Below are 27,366 nucleotides of genomic sequence, written 5' to 3'. Positions count from 1 at the left end.
GTCCGGTTTCCAACTCTGACTGACTGGGGTCTGTCTGTGAGGAGGTTCAGCACCCAGTTACAGAGGGAGGGTTCAGTTCAAGGGTGGTCAACATTATTAGTACTCATATTAGTATTTATTCATTACACTGCTGTTATACATATTTTTACACACTTATTCTTATTCACTGTACTTTTTCTGTGTATATATATATATATACACTGTAATATAATGCAGTATTAGTATTATTTCTATTTCTTATAATTTCTTTGTTTATCAACTTGAGCGATGTACTGAACCAATTAACTTACATTACAATTTAACATTTGCATTCCTTCTCAGTTTATCAGGTGTTCAAACTGCTATTTATTTGTGTGGTGTGTGTGTGTGTGTGTGTGTGTGTGTGTGTGTGTGTGTGTGTGCGTGCGTGCATGTGCGTGTGTGTGTGTATATACTCTCTAAACATAGTCTCCTATCCCTTTCTGTGAATGGTATCATTGAGTACTGCATAGTTTATTCTATTCTATCATTTCTGTGTTTAAATACCCCTCAGATTAAGTTTACAGTTTAAAGGAGAGCAAACTAAGAATATGAGTTTTTTAAAATATTTATTTTTTCAATAGGAACAGAGCTCTAAAATGATCTTTATGAGCTAATTTTAGATGTGGAAAGAAAATTTGTTTTTCTATTGTATATAAAATAAGCAAGTTGGTACGCCACTGTGTGTGGAGCAGGGCCCATAAATCAAACACATTAACACATTTGTCCAGTAGATGGCGTACTAATACATGATATTGTGTACTACAAGAATATTATCCTTACCTGTGTAAATCTGTAGGTAAGATTTTAGTTTACAGCTCTTTTTGTCTTTAATTTGAAGAAACAGTATTTGTTGAAATTAAAATGTACTTCTTAATTGCTTTAATGCCAAAGAGTATCTACAGGGCTAATACATTTGTTCAAGACCTTGGTGCCTACATATATTATAAAGTAGACTTATTTACTGTGAGGGGACTCTTGACTTTCCTGCATTTACTTACATTCCAGCGCTTTCTATTACTTAATAATGGTAATGAAATAGCCCAATATATATCAGAGATGTCACAATCCAGTTTATAAAACGTTTACTGCCTGGCTGATGAATTTTTCGAGCCTACTTTCATTGAGAATATAAAAACAACTTTTCATAGTTTTTTTTTTTTTTTTTTACTTCACTAAGCCACATATTGATTGTACAGTTGGTTTAAACGCGTTGCGACATGCCTACATTTCAACACGTGAAAAAACAAGCGTCCCCCTCTTTTTTTTTTTTTTTTGTTTAGTCAGTTTTTTTCTACGTCACATGACTGAATTGTGTCCTGACGTCACCACCCTTCACGGAAGTAAGCGCTGGAGATGGTGGCGGCCTCGTCAGCCTAGCAGCAGGAAGAGGATGTTTGCTTCCAGCGAAAGGATAATATCACCTTATTATAAGCCTTTATAACAGAGTAAAGCCCCATAGAGTGTTTGTGCGGAGCCTGCTGGGATTGAGACGGCGCATTCCCTCTCCTGGAGCCGGCCTCTGTGAGCCTGAAGCGGGGCGCAGGAGAAAATGTCCCTGTTCCAGTCGGCACTGGATTTCCTAGCCGGGCCCGGCTCCTCCGGGGCGGCCAGCCGGGACCAGAATGATTTCGTCGGACAGGTCGTTGAGCTCGGTGACATGAAACTGAGGATCAGAAGGGTGATCGCGGAAGGTGAGATGGGTTACATCGCAAACGAGAATTGTTGTTGATACCGTCTTGCTCGCCTTGTGAGGCAGGATGCTAGCTAGCTGAACTAGCTAACAGATTAGCATTAGTGACATATTTCTGCTGGTAGTCAATGACAATAGCGTTTGCAACTGCAGAGGTATGAGTCACTGAGTAAACACCAGTTGATGATTTGGTTTCGTGTGTCTAACAAGCATGAAATGATGGTGTGTGTGTGTGTGTGTGTGAGGGGTTTGATGCGAAGACAACTTTAACTTTAAGCTTGCTTTGTGCGTTAGCGTCTATTCTCGTTGAGCTGGTTGGTGAATGTACGCTAGGCTGCACTTTATATGTCCAACCCAACCCCATAGTTAACTACATACCTTAAACCTTATCATATTCCTTGGCAAGTAAGGCCTGTTTGACTCCAGAGGAAGATCATAATGGAGTGGACAGGAAGGCATGCCGTGGTGGAAGGACTATAACCGTGATCTTACTTGACATGGGAGGGTAAAAACTTCATGTTAAATACACAAACAGGCCAATTAGAGCACCTGCAGAGCTTTGCGAGAGTCTTTCATGTGACATAAAGGGAGAGATTGATTGAGTGCCAGTTCTCTTTCCTCCATCATCCCTCCTTGTTGTTCTTTATTCATGCTGGATAGGGCTGCAGTGCAAACAAATAAACAAAAATAAGACATGTGAAATGTGTTGATGAACCCTGGGTTGTCTAATGTGTTCCTTGGAAGGTCAGCATCAAGAAAGTTGTGTTTTTGTCTGACATTTTGACTGCTTTGCCAGTGAATCACCATCAAAAAAAAACAACAGGATTTTGATTTAATTTTCTTTATGTTATTAGACTCATGTTAATCACAAAAAGTGCCATTTGCCAGAGTCCCTTCATCGTATGCTGAGGAAATTTAAAGGAAGCGCTATTACAGCAACTTTGGTTCATAATAATGTGTCTGGGTTTGAATCTGAAATAGCAGCCTGTATTTGCTTGTATGCTAAAAAAAACCCCAACAGCGTCTGGTTACAGGACACGTGTGAACCCAAAGATCAGGTTTCTTTCCTAGTGGCACCGAACAGGGATTCTTATCCTCACTGCAAAGGGGCAAGATAATCTTTCTCTACTATCATACATGGTTATTTGCCATAGTGACGGGTCAGGCAGACAGTAAATATTTAATGTTTCATTTAATCACAGGCACATTTAACAAGAAATAATGGTTAAATCTGTGGTTTAATATTAGTAGTTAGACCATGTAGGCCCAAGATAAGAACTCAGTTTTCAACATGGTCAGAGCAGTAGGTCAGAGTTGAACTCATGATGTGGATTCAGTGGTTCAGCAAGCAAACTTCACTTCTATGTCATTTATGATCATGGTATTCCTACAACACAAACCAGCAAAATAGCAGAAAAAATAAATACTCAACTAATTGACGGCTTCTCCAGTCGTGTATTTGATTGAGAAACAAGAACCAGATTGGCATTAATGACACTGGCAAATCTCTCTGTGCTTTTTGTCAGCAAGTAATGTGTGCCTTTTTCCCACCTTCTTACTTTTCTGGCTAATTGTCACAGATTGTTTCATCACTTTAGCTGGGTCACTCAAAGTACACGCTACCATGTCCGCTTTTCACAACTCTGACTCATTCTGAGGCAGTCTCTCTAAAGTGAATTGTATGTGTAGAACACTTAATTCCTTCTTTTAGATACATTTATGCATATGTTATAAAAACCATAACAGCAGATTGAAAAACCATCACTCTAAGGCTGCAAGAAAAATATTTTCAGAACTGATTAACTGGTTCATTTATTTTAGTCATCATTAAGTAAAAAGAAATGCCAGAAAATAGTGTAAAATGCCCATCGCATCACATTATTCAGCTTACAATAATATTAAGAGAATTAAGCACCAGTTAACGGTTATATTTTTCCTTGATACATGACAAACAACTCAATGATTATTAAAATTGTCGCTACTTAACTTTCTGTAAATATATGTTCAACTGATTGTTCACTAATTCCACTCTGATCAACAGTGCAATCAGCCATGATAGTTTGTTGGAGAGAAGTTGGACACGCAAGACTTTTTAAAATCAAAGCAGATGGTAAAACGCAGGATCATTTTACACTGAACCTTCAGCTTTTTCAAACATCCTGCTGACTGAAATGTGCCTTTGTTGTGTTTCCTCACCAAGATCTTTGGTGAGAGAATACAATGGATAGCTGTAACAAGATGGTTCTTTTTTGTTGTTGTTTTTTTAGAGCCATGACTAGTTTGTCTGTCTACTGTACCAGCCACTTGGGAAGATAGACAATCATCATTCAGGGTTTGTTCCACTTCAAAGAATCTATTTAGGTAGCCACAAAATGCTCCTGGGTAAATTTAGGAACCACTCTGTGTGTTGGTGATGAAGGAAAAAGTCAGCGCACAAGTGTTGGTTGGTTTCACAAACACATACTTTCTCTTTGTCTCTCAGGTTAGTGGGCAGAGATTAATTTCTCCACATTAATAAACAGGTTTTCAGGAACTGTGACACCTGGTTTGCCTTTCCTTTCTTTTGGCTTTTATGCCCTCTTCTGAGCAGGTGAAACAGTAGACAACGGGTCTCTTTATTCAGGGGCCAGAGTGGTATTCCTGTAATTATTTAACACAAGCACAAAGATTGTAGGGTCGGGTATGATGGGGTAGGGTCATTCTTAGTGTTTTTCTTTCAATGAGTTGGTAATTGGAACAAAGGAAATGGACCCTTTCAGGTTCCAATCCTTCCCATTTGCCAGCACAAAACAGAGGAAGACATGTGATCCCCACAGGGAAGGGTGTGCATTCCCAAAGCAAAGTCACATACTGCCATTGCACGCAAATGTTGCTGTAGCGGACAGTAAAGGTTGTACTGTGTGCTTTGTGTTGTGTTTGTAATAGGTTAAAGTACGTGTAAGTGTAGGGAATAAGGTTGTAAGAAAACATAGAAAAATATCTTATTGCAATATTTTGTTTTGTGATGTTGTGTTTATTCTCGTTTTTAAACCCCCAACGGCTAGATAACCTTTCTAACTTTTTTTTTTAATTTAGGTTTGTGCATAATGTGTTATTTACAATATGATAGTTTTCCTAAAATATTGTAACCCCTTGTATTATATTGCCAAATTCTTTCCTATACACAGCCATAGTAGGGAATGGGCTCAGAATGCTCTAAAACTAGTGTTATTATATGTTATAAAGGCAAAAGGGGGCATGACCATCAGGTTGGCGGTTTGAATCCCAGATAAGGTTAGAAAACCGGGACTGGCAAAATAAAAGCTGCTCTACACAGCTGGGCAATGTTCCCTATGTAAATTAAACTTCAAAGATTAGAATCTTGAGTGTGCTCATTCAGGTTTTCACAGAGCAAAGCAAGGCTGGTAGTTGATTTACCATCACTATGGTAACCTCTCCCTGGCCCTGTTTGGACTGTGGCTTGTTGTTAGCAGACACACAGGTTTGCTGAAAGAGTTAGGAAACCAAAGGTTCTAGTCAGCTAGTCACAGTGGCTTTTAAATCTCAAAATAAAAAAAAAGAGCTGTCACAAGAATTACATTGTGATTTATATAAATTAGTTATGATTATGTATTTATAGGTATTATTATCATTTACATTTTGTGTCAGTGTATAGACTATTAGTTAAAGGTCCAGTGTGTAACATTCAGGAGGCTCTATTGGCAGTAATGGAATATAATATCCATAGGTATGTTTAGTGTATAGTTGCCTATAAGAATTGTGTTTTTGTTACCTTTAGTATGAGCGTTTTTATCTAAAGACGCTATGGGTTGCCTTCTGTGGAGGTCACCATGTTGAACTGCCATATTTCTACAGTAGCCCAGAAGGGACAAACAAAACACTGGCTCTAGGTAGGGGCATTCTTGTTTTTTGCGCATCTCGTGGCCATCGTAGTTTGACGCCACGTAGTTGCAATTGGCGACTACACTGCTAGATGCCACTAAATCCGACACTCTGGACTAACTAAACTACGAGCAACAGCCTATTTGAAGCTCGGGGCTGTCAGTAGCACTTATTTGTAAAATTTTAATTAAAGGTATGTGGTGCTGTTCTATAAATATGTATATCCAGTTGAGAGCAGTCTGTCCAGCTGTAGGTCTTTCAGCAAAAGATGGAAGTCATACCACACACCACTGATTCTCCTTCCTCCGTAATAGCTGGGTTAGGTGTATTCAGCGGGGGCTTAGCACTGTGCCCAAAGGTTAGAGAAGTGCGCTTGTTATAGAAAGGTTGCATGTGTTGTGTTGTTCTTGAGCAAGGCACTTAAGCTCTAACCTCACTCAGTGGCCAGCAGATAAGACTGTGGTTGCACTTGGTAGCTTCCAGGGTTAAATGTTTATGGGTGTGTGAAACAGGGCGTGCTCCCTGTAGTCACAAGCTAAAACCAAATGAATTCAATATCCAGTGGAATGGAGTAGGGTGTATGGTGTGCAGGTGGTATTTCCACCATTTAAAAAATGTACTTCTGTTTGTCACTACTCAGTAGTACATAGCCAGTGCTTCCTTGTTAGTCGTCACTTTAACACATTAAAGTACAACAATCATAGTAGAACAAATCAGACATAGAAATGTGACAGTTGCAACGTTGTATTACAACAAGGGATGCGTGATATCAGTATCAGGTATCGCATCTGAAACTATGCTCACGTACTCGTAATTGTAATCATAAAACTACTCTGATATTGCATCCGATAGCACTTTACAGCAGCGTGGCATTGCATATCTTATTATCATATTTTTCCCCAAATGTAAGCACTTGTGTTTGGTCTGAAAAAAGTGCATCTATTACATTACAACGCATCCTATTCTCCATCACATATCAAAATATTGTATCATTTGAAGAGCTTAAGAGTGCACATACTATACAATGTAAATGACATTCTAGTTGCTTTCTCTTTTCTCTCTCAGGTGGATTTGCCTTTGTGTATGAAGCCCAGGACATGAGCAGCGGTAAAGACTATGCCCTCAAGGTAGGATAAAAGAGTACCCACTGAGAACATTCAACCTGTTGCTGCTTGTTACACGCTGAACCACTCAGCATTGCACGTTCATCCAATCGTTATTAGGAGTTCCTCGAGCAGGTTGCTTCTTAGAGAATAACATGGCTCAAAGAATTATGGCACAGTTTTAAATATGTGGGGACCATCTGCTCCAAACTTAATTATTACTCTCCCTGTTGTATGCGTACTGCTGAACAATGTAGGGTTAAGATGCTGTGTGTTGATTTTTTTTTTAATGCAGGGCGAATAAATGATAAATGCACAAGGCAGAAACAGGTAAAAAACGCTGCTACACAATGGCTGTATAGATGAAATGTGGTTAAGGAAAAACATTAATGTGCTAAATAGGATGTTTGGATTGGGCTTTCTTGAGAACATCCATTTTAGACTTCACTCCGGGTCTAAATCTGTGTCGCCGTAATCAGCAGGAGCAGCTAATGGGACAATCTCCTATCCTGTTTGACTTGGCATCGAAATCAGTTCTCCCATGTTCAAAGCAGATACTGTGGGGACTGTTTATTGAAGAATTATGTTCAGTCCTTTTAGGTATGTTTAATAAAAAGATGATGATGTTGTCTGGTTACAGATTAGCAACCAACTAATGATCTCTATTTGAATTTATTTCAGAGGCTACTGTCCAATGAGGAAGAAAAGAACAAGGAAATCATACAGGAAGTCTGCTTCATGGTATCCTTTATCATCATCATTAAGAAAACACGCATTTCTGTTTTATCGTGAAGTCATCTTACCCAGGACTTCACAAGATTGTGGAATACACCTTCAGCATATTATACTGGCATTACTAGTTTATTGGCAGCACCCCGCGATGCCACAATACACAACACAGGACCTAATATATATTTACAATGCTTAATTTTGTTTGCATCGTGTTTTCACACACACAAACTGCTCTGTGGTTCTGTCCATAAAAGCTTGTAATATGTGAATGTTTTCTAAAGCACTCTGGTGTGTTTCTTGTTTGAGGAGAGCAGAAAATGAATTATTCAGAAGGGGGTTTCATTCACAGATGTGTTATTCAGTGGCTGCCAGGAGGAGTAAGATCAAAGCACTGAAGCACCCATTGTATTCCAATCTCTCTGGTTTTACTTCATAGAGTTACAGTTTTTTTTTTTTTATCAATGAGATAACTCGGTTAGTGGACGGAACTAATGAATCTGGGAAATGTCTTGTACAGTTGGACAAAGTTGTGTCATGCCATGCAGCACATTGCAGAGGCACAAGAAATTTGGGAATGAGACACCGTGTCCCTGCTTCCATTGCAACATTTTTAGAGTTTATGCCCTGAGTGCTGATGAGGCAGAAAAGTCTAAAGTAACCGGCGAACTCCTCCCGTTGGCCAACCACAATCTCTTCCTGCTTTCCCTGTTTTTGTGCTCATTTGAGGCTTTTGTGTCCATGGCCAGTAATTGACCAGTGGTTTTTATCATATAACCCACCCTACTGTAGGTAAATCCCACCAACTTTGGGACCAGAGGATCATTAGTAGTTTCTGTTTGAGACTCTGAAACAAGTGACCCGAGGCCAGGCTTGACACCACAATTTTTTTTTTCTGAATGTTCCTTGACCTGCTTGCTCTGTAGAAAAAGCTGTCGGGTCATCCCAACATGGTTCAGTTCTGCTCCGCTGCTTCCATCAGTAAGGAGGAGTCAGACACCGGACAGGCCGAGTTCCTAATCCTCACCGAGTTGTGTAAAGGTAAATACACTCATTCCTACACAGAGAACTTCTGCTTCTTCTTTTATTTCCTCGCTACTTCTTCACTGAATCCGTACTTACTCATTCATCAAACTATATTGCAGTAAATCTGTGTCGTCAGCTTCATTTCCCAGTAACTTTAACTGAAAGACTTTTGTGATGAAACAGTTTCTTGTCTGCGGCCTTTCTACTTCCTGCTCGGTTTCCCTTCTGTTCAGCCTGACTCATTCACTTTTTCAGCTTTGTTTGCCGCTCTTTACTGACGCTTAAAAAAATCAGAAAAATCATTATGAACACATTTATTTGATGTGTGTGAGGCACTTTTCCATTTGATTAACTATTTTATTGCACAACCTTTCCCTACACTGTCTCTTTCCTGGATGGGTTTTCTTTCATTCTTGTGTTTCTATCTCTTGTGCCTCAGGTCAGCTGGTGGACTTTATAAAGCGGGTAGAGCAGAGGGCTCCCCTGTCATGTGACACTGTGCTGAAAATCCTCTACCAAACGTGCCGCGCCGTGCAGCACATGCACAAACAGAAGCCTCCGATCATACACAGAGACCTCAAGGTTTGTAGTTGCTTGGTGGTTGGATGAGTGAATGATGAAGTATCGTGAAATACCCCAGATTTAAATGGAAAATCTCAATATGACAACTTTTTGTATGAATAAGACACCGCAGTTTAAAGCACAAGAATTGATAGTACTTTAAAAATGTGTGGTGATTAGGATTCCTGATTGGGAATGAAATGTGCGTTGACTGACCTGCTAACCCAGTACTTACTTGATGTGTTGCAGATTGAGAACCTCTTGATTAGTAACCAGGGCACCATCAAGCTGTGTGACTTTGGCAGCGCCACCACAGTGTCACATTACCCTGACTACAGCTGGTCGGCACAGAAGAGGTCCATGGTAGAGGATGAGGTATATACACACACGCGCGCACACACACACACACACACACAGGTTGAGATTTGTAACTAAATCAATTGTCTTGATCCCGGAATATTTCCTGGATATTTAAGGATATTTTCAGGGAAATAATACAAAAGTTGCAGTAATTGCGCAAACAGTTCACACTGCACAAACGTTTTATCTTTGAATGCATCTTGCATTCTCTAATTTTGCTATGAAAGTCAATTCTTCAATTGAAAGGGGAAAAAAACACATATTTTACAGTGGATCAATTGCAATGCTGGCGTCATGATGTTAGGCAGGAACCAGAAACCTTTGATTAAATTAACATCTAGAGGTTCAGGAAGTGCTGATCAATTAAGTTAATTATATTTATACCATAACCACAGAGACACACACTCACACACAGGACATTTGCCACAGATGACCTCAGTATGCAGGTCCCCAGAGATCCTGGTTTCTAAATGTAATAACCTGCGTGTCCATCTGGCACCTGTTTTTAGACTGGTAACACAAAAGAGATATTTATGATGGAAAATATCAGGTAGATGGCTGTTCAGTTTAGATGTGAATAATTAGTTTCTAAATGCTTAGCTTCAGAAGTAAAACAATTTAGTAGAAAGACATTTTCCCAAAGGCATTCTAAAAAAAAACACGCCTTAGATTAGCATTAGTTAGTCAAACAACTAACATTTGACTATAGCTGGATACTTGGCTCTGGTGTTTGTGTGTTTAGTTTGTTTTTTGTGTTTGTATTTGTGTGTAGATCACAAGGAACACCACTCCGGCGTACCGAACACCAGAGATGATCGATCTCTACTCCAACTTCCCCATCAATGAAAAACAGGACATCTGGGTCAGAGCTTTCACCTTTTTTATTTTCTATCCTCCAATGTCAGGAGTCTAATCCAGGACCAACTGTGGTTAAGATTTTCCCGTTGCTTCGGCCGAACTACCCATCACAGTGTCTGTAGAAAAGAGATTCTGTGTGAAGCCAAGATAATCAAAGATCAGAACATCACTTTATCCTGATTGGTAGACATAAGTGTAGAAAAACAGGATTTAGCCATGTTGTTAAAATGACAAATAACATTGCTCATAGTCAGCAGACCAGATTCACAGTTGTCCGTGTAATTATGGGTTTTTCTTAGCGTGTTTTAAGGGTCTATAATGCTTATTTCCTGTAACCGAGGCAAAATAATAGCAGTGATTTGTCACACAAAACACACATAACAGAAGTGCCTGTTGATTGTAATTATTTAGGGGTCATTAACAGACATTAGCAGTAGTTGTTTAAACACAGCAGATTGTCTTCTGACAGTGTTTTGGGTCAATATCTTTTGTTAGTCTGTTCATAAAGAAAAGTGGCTCGATAGTTTATTGTCTTTATTATCTCTGTTATGTGCACTCTCCCATGCAGGCCCTAGGATGCATCCTCTACCTGTTGTGTTTTAAGCAGCACCCATTCGAGGAGGGGGCCAAGCTGCAGATTGTCAACGGAAAATACTCCATCCCTCAGAACGATGTCAAGTACACCGTGTACCACGACCTCATACGTACGTACTTTCGTTCTAAGTGTGCTAGTTCCCGCCTGCCTGTTCATTTATTCACCCATCCCTCTAGTTACCTCGACTCTTCTGGCCCGCATGTCACCTTTACCAGCCACAAATATGCATTCAATAAACGTTCATATGGAGAGTTAATTATTGGCAGTGCCGCCAGTACCTTGTTACAGCTAACCTAATTAGGGCTAAACAGCTCTACCTGGTGGACAATTTAATCTTTTGGCAAAAAGTGGTACAAATTAAATTGTAATAATTAACCTCAGAATAATATGTTGATTGATTGTTCATATTGATTGCTGTGCAGGTGATTAACATTACTAATTGATCATATATATATATATATATATATATATATATAAATAAATAAATATATTTAATTTAGTTTTTTTAATCCTCCTCATCATTAACTACCTCTTCAGATTTTTAACATTTCCTTATTTTTTTCCACTGCACCCCTCTCCTCCTCGTCCTCCTCCCCCTCCTCCTCGTCCTCCTCCTCCCCCTCTTCTTCCTCTTCCTTGTGCTGTTTAGGTTCCATGTTAAAGGTGAACCCAGAGGAGCGCCTGTCCATTACAGAGTTAGTCAACCAGCTCCAGGAAATAGCAGCAGCACGCAACGTCAACCCCAAATCTCCCATTACAGAGGTAGGTGTGTGCATGATTGTGCTCAGCCCTGCTGTAAAAAAATAAAATAAAAAAAATCTACGTCACTAGATTTAAGAAGTAGGTATGGGAATCGAAACCAGTTCCAGTTGAGAACCGGAAAGGAGTCGGAAAGGAAGAAACAGGCCAAAGAATGGTGGCGTTTCACAGAGAAACTCAAACTACTACAACTCTACCCTTTCTGCACTGTGTTCAGGCTCAGAGATAATAAACCATTTGCGTTGATGTTGAAAACCAGTGTAGGCCTACTTTTTTCCACACAGAAAACCTAATAGGAATCAACAAGGGAATCAAAAAAAGAATCAAGCCGACAAGCAGAATTGATAATGCTATTGGTATCAATAAAATCTCATCTTTCGCACCACGATAATGAAGTGATACTAAGGTAAATCTCTCCAAATCATCACCATCAAGTAGTAGACAAATACGGTGCTGTGCTGGTCTGTTGCTATTTGTGCTGATATTTTTCAAGCCCTTCTTGAAGAGAAAGTCATTGTTTCTTTGACTGAAGTGACCACCATTGAAATGGAGTAAAATTATGACTGTGGCTGTTAAATTACTCTATTCTCCTCGCCAGTAGAGAAATGCATTTGACCAAATGTTTCTATTTCTATAAAAATGGATTTTAAACATTAATAATTGATTTGATTTAAGACTTTCCAAGACTTGTATTAAAGCTCATGAATTTGTTGTAACTGTCTAAAGTGGTTTCTGCTTTGGGTATCAGTTTTGAGTAAGTGACAACTATCACCAAGTGCATTTTGGAGTAAACAATTTGATTGGCTGGAGAAACAGGGGCGCATCCTCAGTGCCTGCCAGCCCGTGAAGAGGCTATTGACAGGCCGACCACACGGCTTCTTCCGCTGTGTGTGTGTTACCGTGCCCTCAAATTGCTGATGTGGTTGCACTTGCCTCACATACAACCAACACACACACAGTGGAAAGCTGAAAGGGGTCTGTATTCTCTCTCCCAGGCTCCTCTCTTCCCAGCTGGCATGGTCCTAATAGGTCCCAAGACACAGAGAGACATAGAGGTGGAAAGATGGGTGAAACTGAACTTAAAAACAAGCGTAAAGTGATTCCAAAACTTTACTAGTATAGCAGTGTTTCAGCTAGCATTGTGACTCCCATCTACCGCCCACAGTGGCTAATTCATCACAGTCAGATTTAAGACTTTTAGGTTTTTGAGTAGAAAAGCCTTTTACCCTGCATGGTGGCAGGCCACGACCAACTAAGCAGCCACAGCCTCTTATGATTCTTACCACAAATCCACAAATCCTGGTACTTATCACCAAATCCTCTGCCACAGTTGAGATTTATAGTATGTAAAGCTGATTTCAAAGTTGTTCTTCTTTCTTTCAACAACTTTTTGGTGTGCAGTGCTCATATGATTTAGCAGAGCCAATGTATTTATCCTGAATTATATTTCTATCCCAATTAAAAGTATGAATTCTGGAGAACATGCCACTGTAGGGAAATATGTTTTCCTTCTTACCGAACTGAATCCCGATAAGGCTGGTAAATGTGTGCAGAGTGAAGGCAGATTTGGTGATCGCTGAGCTGATTAGGGTTAAGAAGGGGTTTCCCTGTTGGACATAAGGAGAGTATAATCCTCCTTCTTCTCCTCCTCCTCTTCTCTCTGCTGCTTCCTCGGCACAGACATATGGAGAGGCAGACTGTGAAATGGAGCAGAGAGGAGGGAGAGGAGAAACCTGTCATGGATGTGAAACACTGAGAGGGAAATACGGTAGACATCCTGGAGGAGAAGCGAGACTCAGAAGACTGTCTGGCTGCTTTAACGCAGACCCATACACTCCAGTTCTGAGAAATATTTAGAAATAGTTTTTTAATATACTTTTTGGAGTTTTATTGAACTGCTGCTTTTACATGTAGGAACAAAGACCAGATCTGTTGCTTAACACTCAGGATTTTATTGATGCTCTTTTTCTGTTCTATTATTTTATCATCCCTGTTTTTATTCTTTACTGGGATGCAATTTTTCCATTTTCTGAATACCTTTTTGCTGCTCTAAGGAAGATTTTTTCTGATTCATTTTCTTCCCTTTCTCTTTGTAAAACTCTTATCGGTGGCTGCTCCTCATTCACATCTGTTTTTAACATCTTAGGTCCTTGTTGCAAGTGTTTTTTAAAGTTTTTTTTTGTCAGCTTGTTTTTTATTTTGTTATCTGTTACAATGTTGAGTACGTACTACTGTTGGCGCCCAGTGTATGACGGCTATGAATGTCTGCAGCTGCTGGAGCAGAACGGAGGTTTCGGCAACAACGGAGCCCAGCCGCCCATGCAGATCCACAACGTCCACAACAATGCAGGTAAATGTTTGTTTGCAGGACAGTATTATGCTCTCTGTGGGTTTGGGACAGTGTTTGTTTGAGAGGTCTCAGGGTTTGTGTTTTTTTTATAGTGTTTTATCTGTTTCGAGTGTTCACACGTTGGATTTGTTATGCTGCACCAAACTGGTAAAATAACTACCTTTACACTTAATTTCATGAAAGTATTCATTTTTATAACCTTTATCCTAATCATCCAGGAACACATAGTCACACACACACACACACACACACACACACACACACACACACACACACACACACACACACACACACACGTATTGCACTCACCCCAGTCCCACATGGCAATAAGTAATCTGGTTAGTTCACCTGTGATCGTTCTGCAGTCAGTAGGTGAGCTGTTTTTAACCCCATTGGTTCAGATACTCACATGAGCCATCCACTGCTTTAAAGTGTGTGTGGCTCATGAATTTGTTGTAACAGTGGTTTCTGCTTTGGGTATCAGTTTTGAGTAAGTGACAACTATCACAAGTGCATTTTGGAGTAAACAAGTTGATTGGCTGGAGAAACAGGGGCGCACCCTCAGCCTGTGAAGAGGCTATTGACAGGCCGACCGCTGGCTTCTTCCGCTGTGTGTGTCACAGAATCGTGATAGATATGTACGGAAATTTCCCAACATGACAATCATTTTCATTGGTTATTAGAGCAGGATTCTTTGACTTTGCTTCGAAGTCTACGCACAATGTTCTAGTCATTCTAGAACACACTAACCTTAAATGATCTTGAGCATAAACCCGAGGCCAAGAAGCTTGTCTAATATTTGAGATTTTAATTTGTATGTCACTGGCTGTGATGGCTGGAACACACACACACACACACAAGCTGTGTACTCTCCATTAAGAGGATTTCTGCACGGCCAGTCAACCATCTGTTGAAAGGCAGAATATGTTTGCCCTGGTCTGATGAATGGACGAGAGGACTGGATCCACTCCTCAAGGGAAAGAGCAATCTGTCGTATCTAAACATGATGCAGCTTCAACACAGTGGAAAGCAACTGATTTTATCTATTCAAAGTATAAAAAAAACAAACAAGCATTTGTGTGTATGTGATGGTGTATGTGCCGTGCACATTGCAGCTAAGAGGGAATGGGCCATTTTGACCCTACATACCCACATCTGCAGCCATAGAATAAGTATTTTACTTATGGTTTTCTAATTAGACAAATGCATGTTTTCTAATGTATTTAGGTCCTTTTATCAGATCATTCTGCAGACCGTTTCATGCAAAGATTGCATAAATGCTTTTGTTCTCAGTGTGAGGTAACCTGTGACACTGAGTTCTCTAGCTAAACCGAATGTCAGTGCTTAAACAATGACAATGTCTGCAAATATATTATCTTCTTCATTCTCTTTTTCTTATAGGCATCTATGATCCTGACCAATCGGGAAGTGGCCTCTTCGATATCTTAAGGGGAGGAACAGAGCGCTTCCTGACCAACATAAAGGACACTTCCTCTAAGGTCATCCAGTCAGTAGCAAGGTAAGGTGCTCCAACCTTGTTATCATGATTATGATTTTTAAATGTATTCATATTCCATTTGCAGTCGAATACTTTTCAGTTAATATTTATTGTCATTACAGCATGAGAGTTGAATAAAGCCTGTGACTCTGTTTATTAATTTAACCTTACAGGCACCTTTTTCCTTATTTCGCATGGCATCGTTACGTGTTGCTGAATTAATCTCATGATTCCCATTATGTTTATGTTTGTTAATGGTGTTGACTGAACTTTCAATTTAATTCCACCGCCGTGTTTGCTTTAGTAATCATTTATTACAATTTTGTTAATGGGAAATATCTGCTAACTGCTGAAATCACATTTATTGTACTGAAGTTATGCACTCATTGTCTTGTAAAGAATTTTTAATTCAGGCATCCACTGATTGGCTTAACAGTTTTCTAAACAATGCTGTTTGTCAGTTGTCAGCAGTCATGTTGCATCACCATTGCATCAACCTGAAGCAATTGTAGATGATTGTACACCTGCAAATTGTCTATGTAATGTAACCATTCATACTCATACCTACCCTGACCCCAGATTAACCCTTTAAAAGGAACATTTTGCTGCTCGGCTGTCTGAAATGAAGTTTTCCACTCTGATGGCAGACTTCCCAGTCCAGGAAAAGACAAGCCTCTTTGTAGTTCTTTCACCAACCACAGGCGTAAAAATAATTCAGTGGATGGTGGGTGTAACTTAGTCTGTAGTGTAGAGTAGTGATCAGTGACACTGCAGAAAACATTTACAGTGATTGTTGAAGTTATAGACGGGCAGCCTCTGTGACTGATCTGTTTAAAAGGGTTACAACGATGCAAACTGTTCCTTTAATCGCCACTTTATCCGTTCAAGTTTTGATGTTTCATTTGGTTATTCTATCATCGGTTTGTTCCATTTGTTTGGTCATTTTGTTTATTTTTTGTTGTTTCTTTTCTCTGTCCCAATCCCTCATGGTCCCACTATGTGTCCATCACCTAGCAACCCGAGGTAAATATGGGTCGGTGAAATGCGTCAGCTCATGCGTTGCTCTGTGTGCATCCGTAGTTTGTGTTTGATTTAGAGGAAGAAAAACCCCACTAAGCCATTTGCTGTGCTGTGTCCGTCATCACAGCTTGCTGATCCTAACATCACACATTCAATAATTCAATTGAATGACTGCAGAGCGTGATGTGAATGGATGGATGAGTATCATTTTAAGAGTGAATGGAAGGGTCAAATAATTGGAAAATGACATCAGTGAATGACAAACAAAAAAAGTTAAACATATTCTCTATGGATGTTATGGGAACTAATTGGGCCAGCCAAGTTTAAAATTAAAATCAAGCATTAAAATTAGAGCTGGTGGTAGAGCAATGATTGCCTCATTACAGAACCTGCAGCAGACAAGTCTTTATAAAGTTAAATACCAGAAAGCAGTGCACAAGCAACAGCCCTCAAAGTTTAGTCAAAATTCAAGTTGTTTGTAAAAAGAAAAAAGCCTTAATTTAGCTGCCATTGTTATACCAATCATAATTTGTATGTATAATTTGTAAAGGATTTTCAGCTGTCCAAGCCTCATTCATAACCTATATCAGTGGTCCCCAACCTTTTTTGTCAGGTGTACCCCTATACTAGGGGGTACACTAACATTACTTTTCTATTTCAGCCATTTATTCATCACTTTTAACTAACTTACTAACTCATGTAGGGTTTTGGGTGCTACAATCTTTACACTTACCTCCAACAAACTCCAAGAGTGTATACAAGTACTCCTGTTTGGGAATAACGATATGAATGAATGAATGAATGAGTGAATTAATTAATTGTAGTTTAAAGGTTTTAATATGGCTCCACTGCTTACTAAATGGCAATTTCAGCTACATCTGTGTCCTAACCATCACCCGTTTGTCCTGACACCACACATGTAAAATTGAGTGTCATCAGCATAGATAGATTTTTTTGGTTTGTTTTTTTTTTTTGCTCGACCTAAAGTTTGTGTGTTCTAAATTAAATTTTAGCGGTATCATACTGCATTGTTTTTGCTGTTGTCATTGTTCCAATATGATATGCTGTAAAATCCAATGTGGCCTATGTTCTCCATCAGTTAACTGCCAATAATACTTAACACCAAGGAGCTATTGGCAGTAATAATTCTCAAGAGCAACAACAAGCATATTTGTGGGACCTTCATCAAGACTGTTTGAACTCCTGTATTGTGTGGTAGCCTAGGCAGGGATGCCCATTCAGCCGTGATTAGGAACCTCTCTATCCTGCAACATTGTGGTTTCAATACCAGAATATACCTAGTATATAGTAATGCAAACTTTTCTTGTTTCTGAACCAGTTTGCGTTACCAGGCTGTTTGTTTGGCTCTATTTGTGCAGTCTCCCAGACCGTAGAAATACCTTTTTTACTTTTCTATATCTTGGTGTGTTTTTTGTCCTCTCCACTATTTTGTATACCAACTCCTTTTTTATAAGTGTGCTTGTAATTTCTCTTACAGCTATGCCAAAGGTGACCTGGATATTTCATACATCACCTCCAGAATAGCAGGTAGGCATAGTACCCTCAATAAAACCTACTTTTTCATTTTTTTTTTACCTTATTTTACTGCATAATGTTGTGATTTTGCTGTTAACATTTCAAGAACAAGAAACTGTTTAATAGCTACACATTTCTCTCTCTCTCTCTCTCTCTCTCTCTCTCTCTCTCTCTCTCTCTCTCTCTCTCTCTCTCTGTGTCTGTGTCTGTGTGTGTCTGTGTCTGTGTGTAGTCATGTCCTTCCCAGCAGAGGGGGTGGAGTCAGCGATAAAGAACAACATTGAGGACGTCCGTCTGTTCCTGGATTCGCGTCATGCTGGCCACTATGCTGTCTACAACCTCTCCAAACGATCATACAGGCCTTCTCGATTCCACAACAGGGTATGACGTTTGTGTGTTTTAGAGTGGGACATTATCAAAGTGTGTGAATGTGGGTCACTGCTGTGAGTGGATAGTTTGTTTACTCTTAACAGTCAGTATCAGTAATGTTTTTCTCTTATTTGGCACTGTAATACATACCTTTTTTATTATTGCTGTATATTTGCTAAAGTTACTCTTACTTTTTGTGTCTGTGTCTGTGTCTGTGTAGGTTTCAGAGTGTAACTGGCAGGTGCGCCGTGCCCCTAACCTCCGCAGTCTCTACAGTGTTTGTAAGAACATGCATCTGTGGCTCAAACAAGACCAGAGGAACATCTGTATAGTACACTGTCTGGTAAGTAACCTCTCGCCACCTGCTAGATGACTAAGATGATGGATGACTTAATCCCTAATGCATGCTCAGATGGGCTGAGGGAGTAAAATATGGAGGAGGATGACACCTGCAATATCTTAATTAATTATTAACTTCAGCTTTTCTCTTTGTAGGATGGCAGAGCGGCATCAGCAGTGGCAGTTTGCTCCTTCCTGTGTTTTTGTCGACTTTTCACCACCGCTGAGGCTGCTGTCTACATGTTCTCAATGAAACGCTGCCCACCCGGCATAGCACCCTCACACAAGAGGTATACAAACACACACGTACAAATTATGAGGTGTAGAAAAGGGTTTTGGTTTTGTTGCTTAGTCATCTTGGTTTGGATTTAAGCCTAGAATTATGGAATAGATCCTAAACAGATCTCAAATATTTTTTGTCTTAATTTTCAAGCTCATCAAAATATTTACTGTAAGCTAACAAAAGCCCACAATTCTTGATCCTTACTTTGCTTTTGATCGTTGCAGGTACATAGAGTATATGTGTGACATGATGGCAGAGGAGCCCATCATCCCCCACAGCAAGCCCATAATAATCCGCTCCATCGTCATGACACCTGTGCCGTTGTTCAACAAGCAGCGTAACGGGTGCAGGCCGTTCTGCGAGGTCTATGTTGGAGACGAGAGAGTCCTCACCACATCACAGGAGTACGACAAGATGAAGTAAGTTTGTAGACGCGTAAGAATTCTCTTCAGCTTTCCCTCGGTAAAAGGAGTAAAAAAAAATTTGACTTTCAATTATTCATTCTTTCTCTCATTCTTTGGCTCTTTCCAGGGATTTTAAGATGGAGGATGGAAGAGCAGAGATTCCCCTCAATGTGACAGTTCAGGGAGATGTACTGGTGGTGATCTATCATGCAAGATCTACACTCGGGGGACGTCTGCAGGCCAAGGTATGAGCACACATGCATAATTATTGTGCAGCCCACATCAGCATTTTCTATCTCATCAGTTTTAAAATAGATTTGAGAGAAATTGTGATGAATATGCACAAAAGCTCATTTTTAATTCTATACTGTTGTTTCTCAGATGGCATCAATGAAGATGTTTCAGATCCAGTTCCACACAGGCTTTGTCCCCAGAAATGCAACCACTGTCAAGTTTGCCAAGTATGTACACAATTTTGAAAAATGCGGTACTTTTGATTCAGCAAGATCACTGTTTTTGTATTCTTAACATCCTATTCCCTGGACAATAATATTAACTACAACAGATTTGTTATTTTTTAATTAACTCTGTCTTCATAACTTCCTCTTTCCCATCTCCCTGTTCTCTTTTCAGGTATGACTTGGATGCCTGTGACATACAGGAGAAGTACCCAGATTTGTTCCAGGTCAACTTGGACATTGAGGTGGAACCCAGGGACAGACCCAGCACCAAGACCCCTCCTTGGGAGGGTTTCCAAACCAAGGGCCTCAACCCCAAAATCCTTTTCTCCTCTCGTGATGAACAGCAGGAGATCCTCAGCAAATTTGGTAGGTGACACTGTCTCCATTCACCTATCCATCTGTCTCTCAGTTCACTTATATATCAGAGATATTTCTTCTTTATACTCTCAAGCCCACTAGAAGCATGTGTTTCTACACTTTTTCTAATTCACTTGTACATTTGAACTTAACATCAAACCTTATTTACTACAGGAAAGCCTGAGCTGCCTCGACAGCCAGGTTCCTCAGCATTTTATGATTCAGAGTCGCCCCAGCCGGCTCAGACCCCAGAAGACTCTAATCCACCAGAACCAGAATCTCCTGGGAGCACTGATGGCAATGCCAACAACTTCTTCCAGACACTAGATTGGGAAGGTACTGTACCTGTGTTCTCGTTATAATATTTCAGCCTTGGCAAAATCATCTCTGTTTTGCTCTATACATCTTTAATATTCTGGTTATTGTCGTACTTTATTAAGAGGAGGAGAGAGCCTCTCATTTTGTTCCCTGCCATAGTTCTCCCAGACAAACCCTCAAACAGACCTCTTGATTTACCACCCTACTAACTCACTGATTCCAATTTATATTTGTAGATGTGCGTGGCCCTCAGGATGCTTCAGACAGCCAAGGAGGGGGATCCATGAATGACCAGGAGGACCTGAGTGATCAATCAGAAGGAGAGTCCTTCTCTTATTCTGCCCCCAGTGGAGAGCCACTGTCACGTGACCCCAGTGAACCACTGTTTGATGCTGACTTCCAGGTGGGGATCTTGGATGGCTGATTATATCATATCATATTATACTATCAATACAGTATGACTTCTGTTATCATGCACCCTTACTGTGTTATAAAGTGGAGCCAAAATGGAGCCAGATTTTCTTCTTTCACAATTCCATTCATTTCTGTCTTTTCTTGGTGTTCCCGTAGAGCCCCCCTCCCGCAGCCCAGGAATCTCCTATTGGGGATACAGCTGACCTCTTGGGGTTGAATTCTGACCCCCAACCTCCTTCCATGTCCTCGACCTCCTCATCTGCTCCTCATCAAGGGGTCCAGGAAGGAATGAAGGCTGCATCCAGCAACAGTGACCTCCTCAACGACTTGTTTGCACCCCCTGCTGGTCAGACAGTAGCAGTGCAGGAAGACTTGTTCTTCAGTGGGTCAACCAGCGGGACAACACCTGACTCAAAGCGTAAGGGTCGAGGCTTGTTTTGTGCATTGTTATGAAAAACTTAACAGGTATCTTCAGTGCATTTATTTTCTACCCCCCACTGTTCATGTTGCAGCCATGGGCGACCTTTTTGATCCGTTTGGGATGGGGTCCGGCTCTGGTGTTGGATCCAGTGTGGGTTCATCTAGGCAGGCCTCTGGACCGGACCTGTTTGGAGACTTGTTGCATTCTGATAGTTCAGCCACCAGCGGGTTCAGCTCAGCTCACAGTAACCCCACTCCTGCTTCCAACACAAGCCTCTTCAACCTCAGTAAGTACATCAGCCACTGTGATATCACTCAGCATTATGTCCCAAATCATATCTCGCCATCTGCTTTGGGGAGAGGACTCATTACACAAACTTTGGCTGTTTGTGTCTTAACAGATAAACTAGTGAATGATACCCCAAAGATGACATCATCAGCCAGCCAGCCAGACCTATTGGGTGGGTGGGACAGTTGGGCAGCTGGCAACACCGCTAGCATTAGTGCCACTGCCAGCAAACCCAACTATACCAACACAGGTAGGTGGAGGAACATTATGTTAGGGTGTCAGGCTGGAGATTGACTGGAGCACTAGAAATTGTCAGTTTCGTAGACAATCATGAAATTCTAACCTACATATTGTTACTGTGTCTGTAGCTTCTGGTGTGTCATCTATGTCAAAGGCTAAGTCTCAGACCTTTGATCCTTTTGCTGACTTAGGAAACCTGGCATCCAATTTACCAGGTAAGAGGCCTTGTCAACTATCCAATTGCCTGTAATGGTCCAGTGTGTAGAATTGAACTTAGTGGCATCTAGCAGTGTAATGTCAGATTGCAGCTCCCTCAGGTCACCCACCCCTTCCAAACTTAAAGGAGAAACTATGGTGGTCACGAAACACACAAAAAAAAACACCCTATCTATAGGAAGTGTTTGGTTTGTCTGTTCTGAGCTACTGTAGAAACATGACTGTTTAACTTGGCAGCCTCCATTGAAGGTGATCCATGGCATCTGTAGATAAAAGGCTCTTTCTAAGGTAATAGACACATAAGGATTCCTATATTCAGCTAAGTATAGACAAATGAAAACATTCCTATGAATATTATATTACATTTCTGCCAATAGATCCTACTAAATGTTACACACTGGACCCTTTTAAAAGAGAAAAACTTCACTTGTGAAATTATAAACTCATAAATTTATCTGAAGTAACTATCATTCCTCCTTGTTTTTGCAGGTTCCTCTGGGCCGTCCTTTAGCACAAAGGCTCCTCCCTCCTCTGCTAAGCCTCAAGCCCAGCCCTGGCAGGCTGGAAGACCCACCTCAGCCCAGAACAAACCTTGGATGCCTGGATCAGGCTCTGGGTCCACACCCAAAGCACCCGCAGCATCCCAGCCTGCAGGTGCACAGCCCACCAAACCTAACTACAACCTTAACTTTGCTAGTGTCATTGGTGGGAGAGAGGAGAGAGGAGTCCGTGGGCCTGGATTTGGTAAGAGAAATTAAGTAGACCTGAGTTGGGGATCATTTTGTAATGTAATGTTATTTTATATGTTATCACTCAAATATTACTCAGATATGGTTTTCAACTGAAAATGGAACAGGAATTTGTAACTTTTATGTACATACTGCGTTGATTCTCTGTTCTGTATTGTGGTGCAAACTCTTAAGAAATAGTTGAGCATGCATTCAGTAAAACAACTCAGCTTTGATGCTGCAGTTCTGTCACACAGCTACAGCACATGACACTGTTCCATTCCTTTTTAAATTTTGTATTTCCTCTTCAAAAAGGTTTCATCTTGTACAACAAAGTCTGCTTACATCTTTTTATTCCTACAGATTTTCTGTGACAGACAATTAATTTCCCTGTATTGTGTTGTAACGCAGGCCCCAAGCCTAAGGTAAAGGAGGATGATTTTGAAGACCTGCTGTCGACTCAGGGTTTCGCCTCTAGGCCTGATAAGAAGGGACCAAGGACCATTGCTGAAATGAGGAGACAGGAGATCACAAAAGACATCGACCCACTTAAACTACAGGTAACAAATTTAAATGCACATGTGAAGGACATGTTACACAACGAAAAAACCCACACAGTATTCAAAACAATTTCTTGAGTGGATGAAATGTAGTTCAATCTTTAAAAATAGCAGGATAAATCTGGTCGGGAAAAGTGAAAGAGCAGTGAATGCCTTTCTTGCATCACTCCCGTTCTCGCGGTGTTTCTGCCTTTTCTATGCTAAAAGTAGTAGAGGTTTATTTTATTGTCATGCTACAGATCTTAGACTGGATTGAAGGGAAGGAGCGAAACATCAGAGCGCTGCTGTCAACTCTGAACACAGTGCTGTGGGAGGGTGAAACACGCTGGAAGCCTGTGGGCATGGCTGATCTGGTGACACCCGACCAGGTGAAGAAGTACTACAGGAAGGCTGTGTTGATTGTCCATCCAGATAAGGTACAGTATAACATGCTGTCTATGCCGTTAGCCAGGGCAGGAACCAAAACTTGTTAAAAAGACAATTACAAGGCAAAATTGAATACTGGTAATCATAATCATTGCTTTCAGTGTGATTTACAAATATGTCAGCTCATCTTTACTGTTCTTTATTTGGAAATGTATTCTCTCTCTCTCTCTCTCTCTCTCTCTCTCTCTCTCTCTCTCTCTCTCTCTCTCTCTCTCTCTCTCTCTCTCTCTACAGGCAACAGGCAAGCCTTATGAACATTACGCTAAGATGATCTTCATGGAACTGAATGATGCCTGGTCAGAGTTCGAGAACCAGGGATCCAAAGCACTCTTCTAAAACCCTGGTCTGGATCCCAGACCAGACCAGACCAGACCAGACTGGACTGGATTTGGCCTAACCAAACAAGGGTTAGACTGGGCCAGATTGGACAGGACTGAGCCCACATTGGGCCTTAGGGGCGCAGAGCCTCTGAGAGGTGTCCTCTCTTCCATTCCCTTCACTCCCATCGTCCTTCTGTACTTTCTTCTGTTTCTACAGTCAAGGAAAAAGACCTTTTGCCTCGTGTCTGGCTGTAGTGAAAAGTTCCTCACTGGTTAATAAAGGGGCCAGTTAAATAAACATTGTGATAGCTCTTAAACTCACTGCCTACCTGTACGACTGCCTGAGTGGTGCTGCAAACATCAGGAGGGAGGAATGGGTGACAATCACATGAAGAAGAGAAAATGGAAAAGAAATCAGATAAAACAAGGACTTTTAAAATGACCAAGCTGATTATCATGACAGTGGTGTTAAATAAAAAGATAAAATGCCCCTACACTAATAAAATGATGGTAAATTTTGGCTGTGGCTGGTAAGTTTGTAATCTGTGCCTGGCACTTTTATAAACCGCCAGTCATTTAGCAGACTGGTAAAAAAAAGAAAATGGGAAAAAAAATGAACATGGCTTTAAACTTTGCAGCATGCCAGCCACCATTGAAGTTTGCAAAACATCAATTGAATGTTAAACCTTTAAGCTTAGTTGCCTCAAAAATAAACAAACATTGCTGATGAATCTTGGAACATACCAGCCACAGCGACCAATGGACAAGAACAAAAAAAACTCCCATCCCGCCTCTAATGCAGAAGCAGGATTAAAACCTCCCCAGGATTCTGAAACAAGGTAGATATGTTGATGATACCCGTTAATTCTTTGAAGTGCTACTGCTGCACCTTTTGGGGGTCAACACTTTGGTTGGGTTTGCTCTTGAGCCATTTCCTCTCCAGAAAGACAAGGATATTGCCTGCTGAACACTACTAGTGCTGCTTCTACCATTACAGTTACTGCTACATACACTCCTCAGATTGATGTTAAAACCTGCATCCTAAACTTCTGACTTCTGACGAAGGAACAGAACTTGTTTTGGACCCCCCATATAAACCCAAGCTGGCCGTCTGTTGTTGTTTTTTTGAAGTGCTCTTTTAATTCCAACCACTCAGGCTATACTGTGTAGCTAACTGCATGCTCTCCCACACCAAACCTCTAAACAACTGGAGCTAGGTGTGCTTGATTTCAAACCAGGGTAGTCCAAAATGGGCAGGGGGCTCTTTTAATGAAGTGCTCTTTCCCTTGTAGCAGAGACAGAGAAGAGTCTACTTGCCTGATTGCGCTGAGTGGCGGGCTACATGTCCTCCAAGCGTTCACACTGCTCATTGCTTTTGAGCATCTCCATCATCACTGTCATTATTAACCCCTCTCTTTGTCTCTGTAATCCCCACCCACGTCCTGCACACTACTTCAGTGGACTTTTGTTTTGTCAGTGCATAGGAGGAGATCAAAAAGTGAAGGAATGAAAAGAGAATATGGTGATTTAATCTGGTTACTATTGGTTTTACTGTTTCTTGTATTTTCTGGGTTCGTTCTGAGCGTTTTTTGTCAGTTAATCATCACTTCAGTGTAAATATAGAAATATTATCATCCATCAAGTGGCTTTGTTAAGATTACAGCTTTGGAAGTTGATTTGTTATTGAGCTTCAGGTTTGACTGCGTGAATGGTTGTATGAGTGTGTGTGTAAGTGTGTGTGCTTCTTTCTTGGGGGAAGATAACCTTGTTGGACATCATGCTTTCTTGTCTGCGATCACAATCCTTTCTTTCTTAATTTCATTTTTTCAGCCTCTCCCACACTTTTTGTTTTGTTTTGTTTTGTTTGTGTGGATGTTTGTCTTTTCAAAAATCTTTCCAACTTTTTTGCTCATTTGTTTTGCTCAGTTTTTTATTTCACATTTTACCTCATGGACCAATCAAATCACCTGTTTTCTTATTTATTATGTTTTTGGGAGGGTTGGGGTTATAATGACATGTGCTCATGCATATTAATGCCACAAGTGAAAAAAATTCAGATAATATATAAGAATGTGCTGAGTGCAAGTTGGACAGTTGTCTGATCACAGTGAGCCTCTTTGTTGCTGTTTTCATTCCAAAGCATCTACTATTAATACGAATGTGCTTTTACAAATATATATCCTCTTTGTTATTAAGCAGTATGTGTTTATCATTTGTCTCTTCAGTCTGTCTTTTTGTTGTTACTTTTTGTTTCTTTTTTCCTCTTAAGGCAGAATTGAAGTTGTTCCTTCTGTTTTGCATTTTGACATTTTGTTAAAATTCCAATGCGAGGGGCCAGTAAACTTAAGTTAAAAAAATAAAAAAACTCTCTTTGACAGTATGATCATAGTATAAAGAGGGAGGATTGCAAAACCACACATCGGCAGTGTTTACTGTACCAAATTACATCATACTAATATGAATGTAGATTTCTGTGCAAAAACAAATAATTAAAAATCTTTTGATCTGTTTTGTTGTCTTTATTTTGAAGATTCACAGTGACTTTCACAACCTGCTGCTTTTTCGACGGTAGAAACCTCACAATCAGTGTGCTTTGGTACTGAATATGATTTTTTTTAAATTTCATTCTAGTTCCAGCTTTAATCATCTTCATGTATGACTTTATTGTGACTACTAAGTGTTAATTATTTGAATAAAACTACTTATTAAATATTGTTTGTTTTTAAAAATATAGCCAAGCAAATGCTAATACCACTTTTGGAGTTAAAAGTATAATCCATGGTCTAAAACATTACTATTAAGTTTACTCTATGGTAAAGGGTTGAGAGTAATTTTGTACCCAGCCCAGTACCAAAACGTCAAAATAAAAGTATGCATGACCTTTTAGACAATCTTCAGGGTTAACAAAAGGCTTGGGTGCAAACACTGCAAAATGTCATAGTCAAAGCCTTTTTTTGGCTTTTTTTTTTTAACCTTTTAATAGTCAATTTGTCAGCTTATTCTTTGCCTCCTTTAGCTACAATTATTTCTTAGTGATCAAAACTTAATTTTACTAATTTCCCGTGTGCCAGAAAACAAAGTTGAAAATACATTTTTTTTCAAATGTTGCATCTTTGAAAGCTATCAAAAGCTTTTGTTATTGCCAGTACAGATCGGAACTGGAAATGAAGCCCACATATACAGTATCGCTCCTCCATTCTGTGTATTTCATGAGCTCGGTGCATAGAAAGTAAA

At 40.2% G+C, this 27,366-nt stretch overlaps 1 protein-coding gene across 1 annotated transcript; it reads left to right on the top strand.

Annotated features, from left to right (window-relative positions):
• Window positions 1–1,346: 1,346 nt before the first annotated feature.
• On the top strand, window positions 1,347–26,640 carry gak (cyclin G associated kinase). Its single transcript, XM_051423449.1, has 29 exons — window positions 1,347–1,712; window positions 6,659–6,720; window positions 7,378–7,437; window positions 8,352–8,466; window positions 8,891–9,033; window positions 9,262–9,387; window positions 10,145–10,234; window positions 10,799–10,934; window positions 11,475–11,587; window positions 13,856–13,934; window positions 15,336–15,453; window positions 17,951–18,000; window positions 18,221–18,369; window positions 18,578–18,700; window positions 18,853–18,986; window positions 19,204–19,398; window positions 19,511–19,628; window positions 19,765–19,844; window positions 20,017–20,210; window positions 20,376–20,537; window positions 20,756–20,922; window positions 21,090–21,351; window positions 21,446–21,640; window positions 21,755–21,892; window positions 22,011–22,097; window positions 22,588–22,842; window positions 23,238–23,386; window positions 23,626–23,802; window positions 24,047–26,640. The coding sequence occupies exons 1-29, from the start codon at window positions 1,571–1,573 to the stop codon at window positions 24,146–24,148; spliced, it is 3,921 nt and encodes a 1,306-aa protein (XP_051279409.1). The 5' UTR covers window positions 1,347–1,570; the 3' UTR covers window positions 24,149–26,640.
• Window positions 26,641–27,366: the final 726 nt, after the last annotated feature.

The sequence above is a fragment of the Dicentrarchus labrax genome, unplaced genomic scaffold, assembly GCF_905237075.1.
Source record: "Dicentrarchus labrax unplaced genomic scaffold, dlabrax2021, whole genome shotgun sequence".
Taxonomy (NCBI): Eukaryota; Metazoa; Chordata; class Actinopteri; family Moronidae; genus Dicentrarchus; species Dicentrarchus labrax.
Note: the sequence above shows the minus strand (reverse complement) of the source record. Positions and strands in the feature narration are given on the sequence as shown.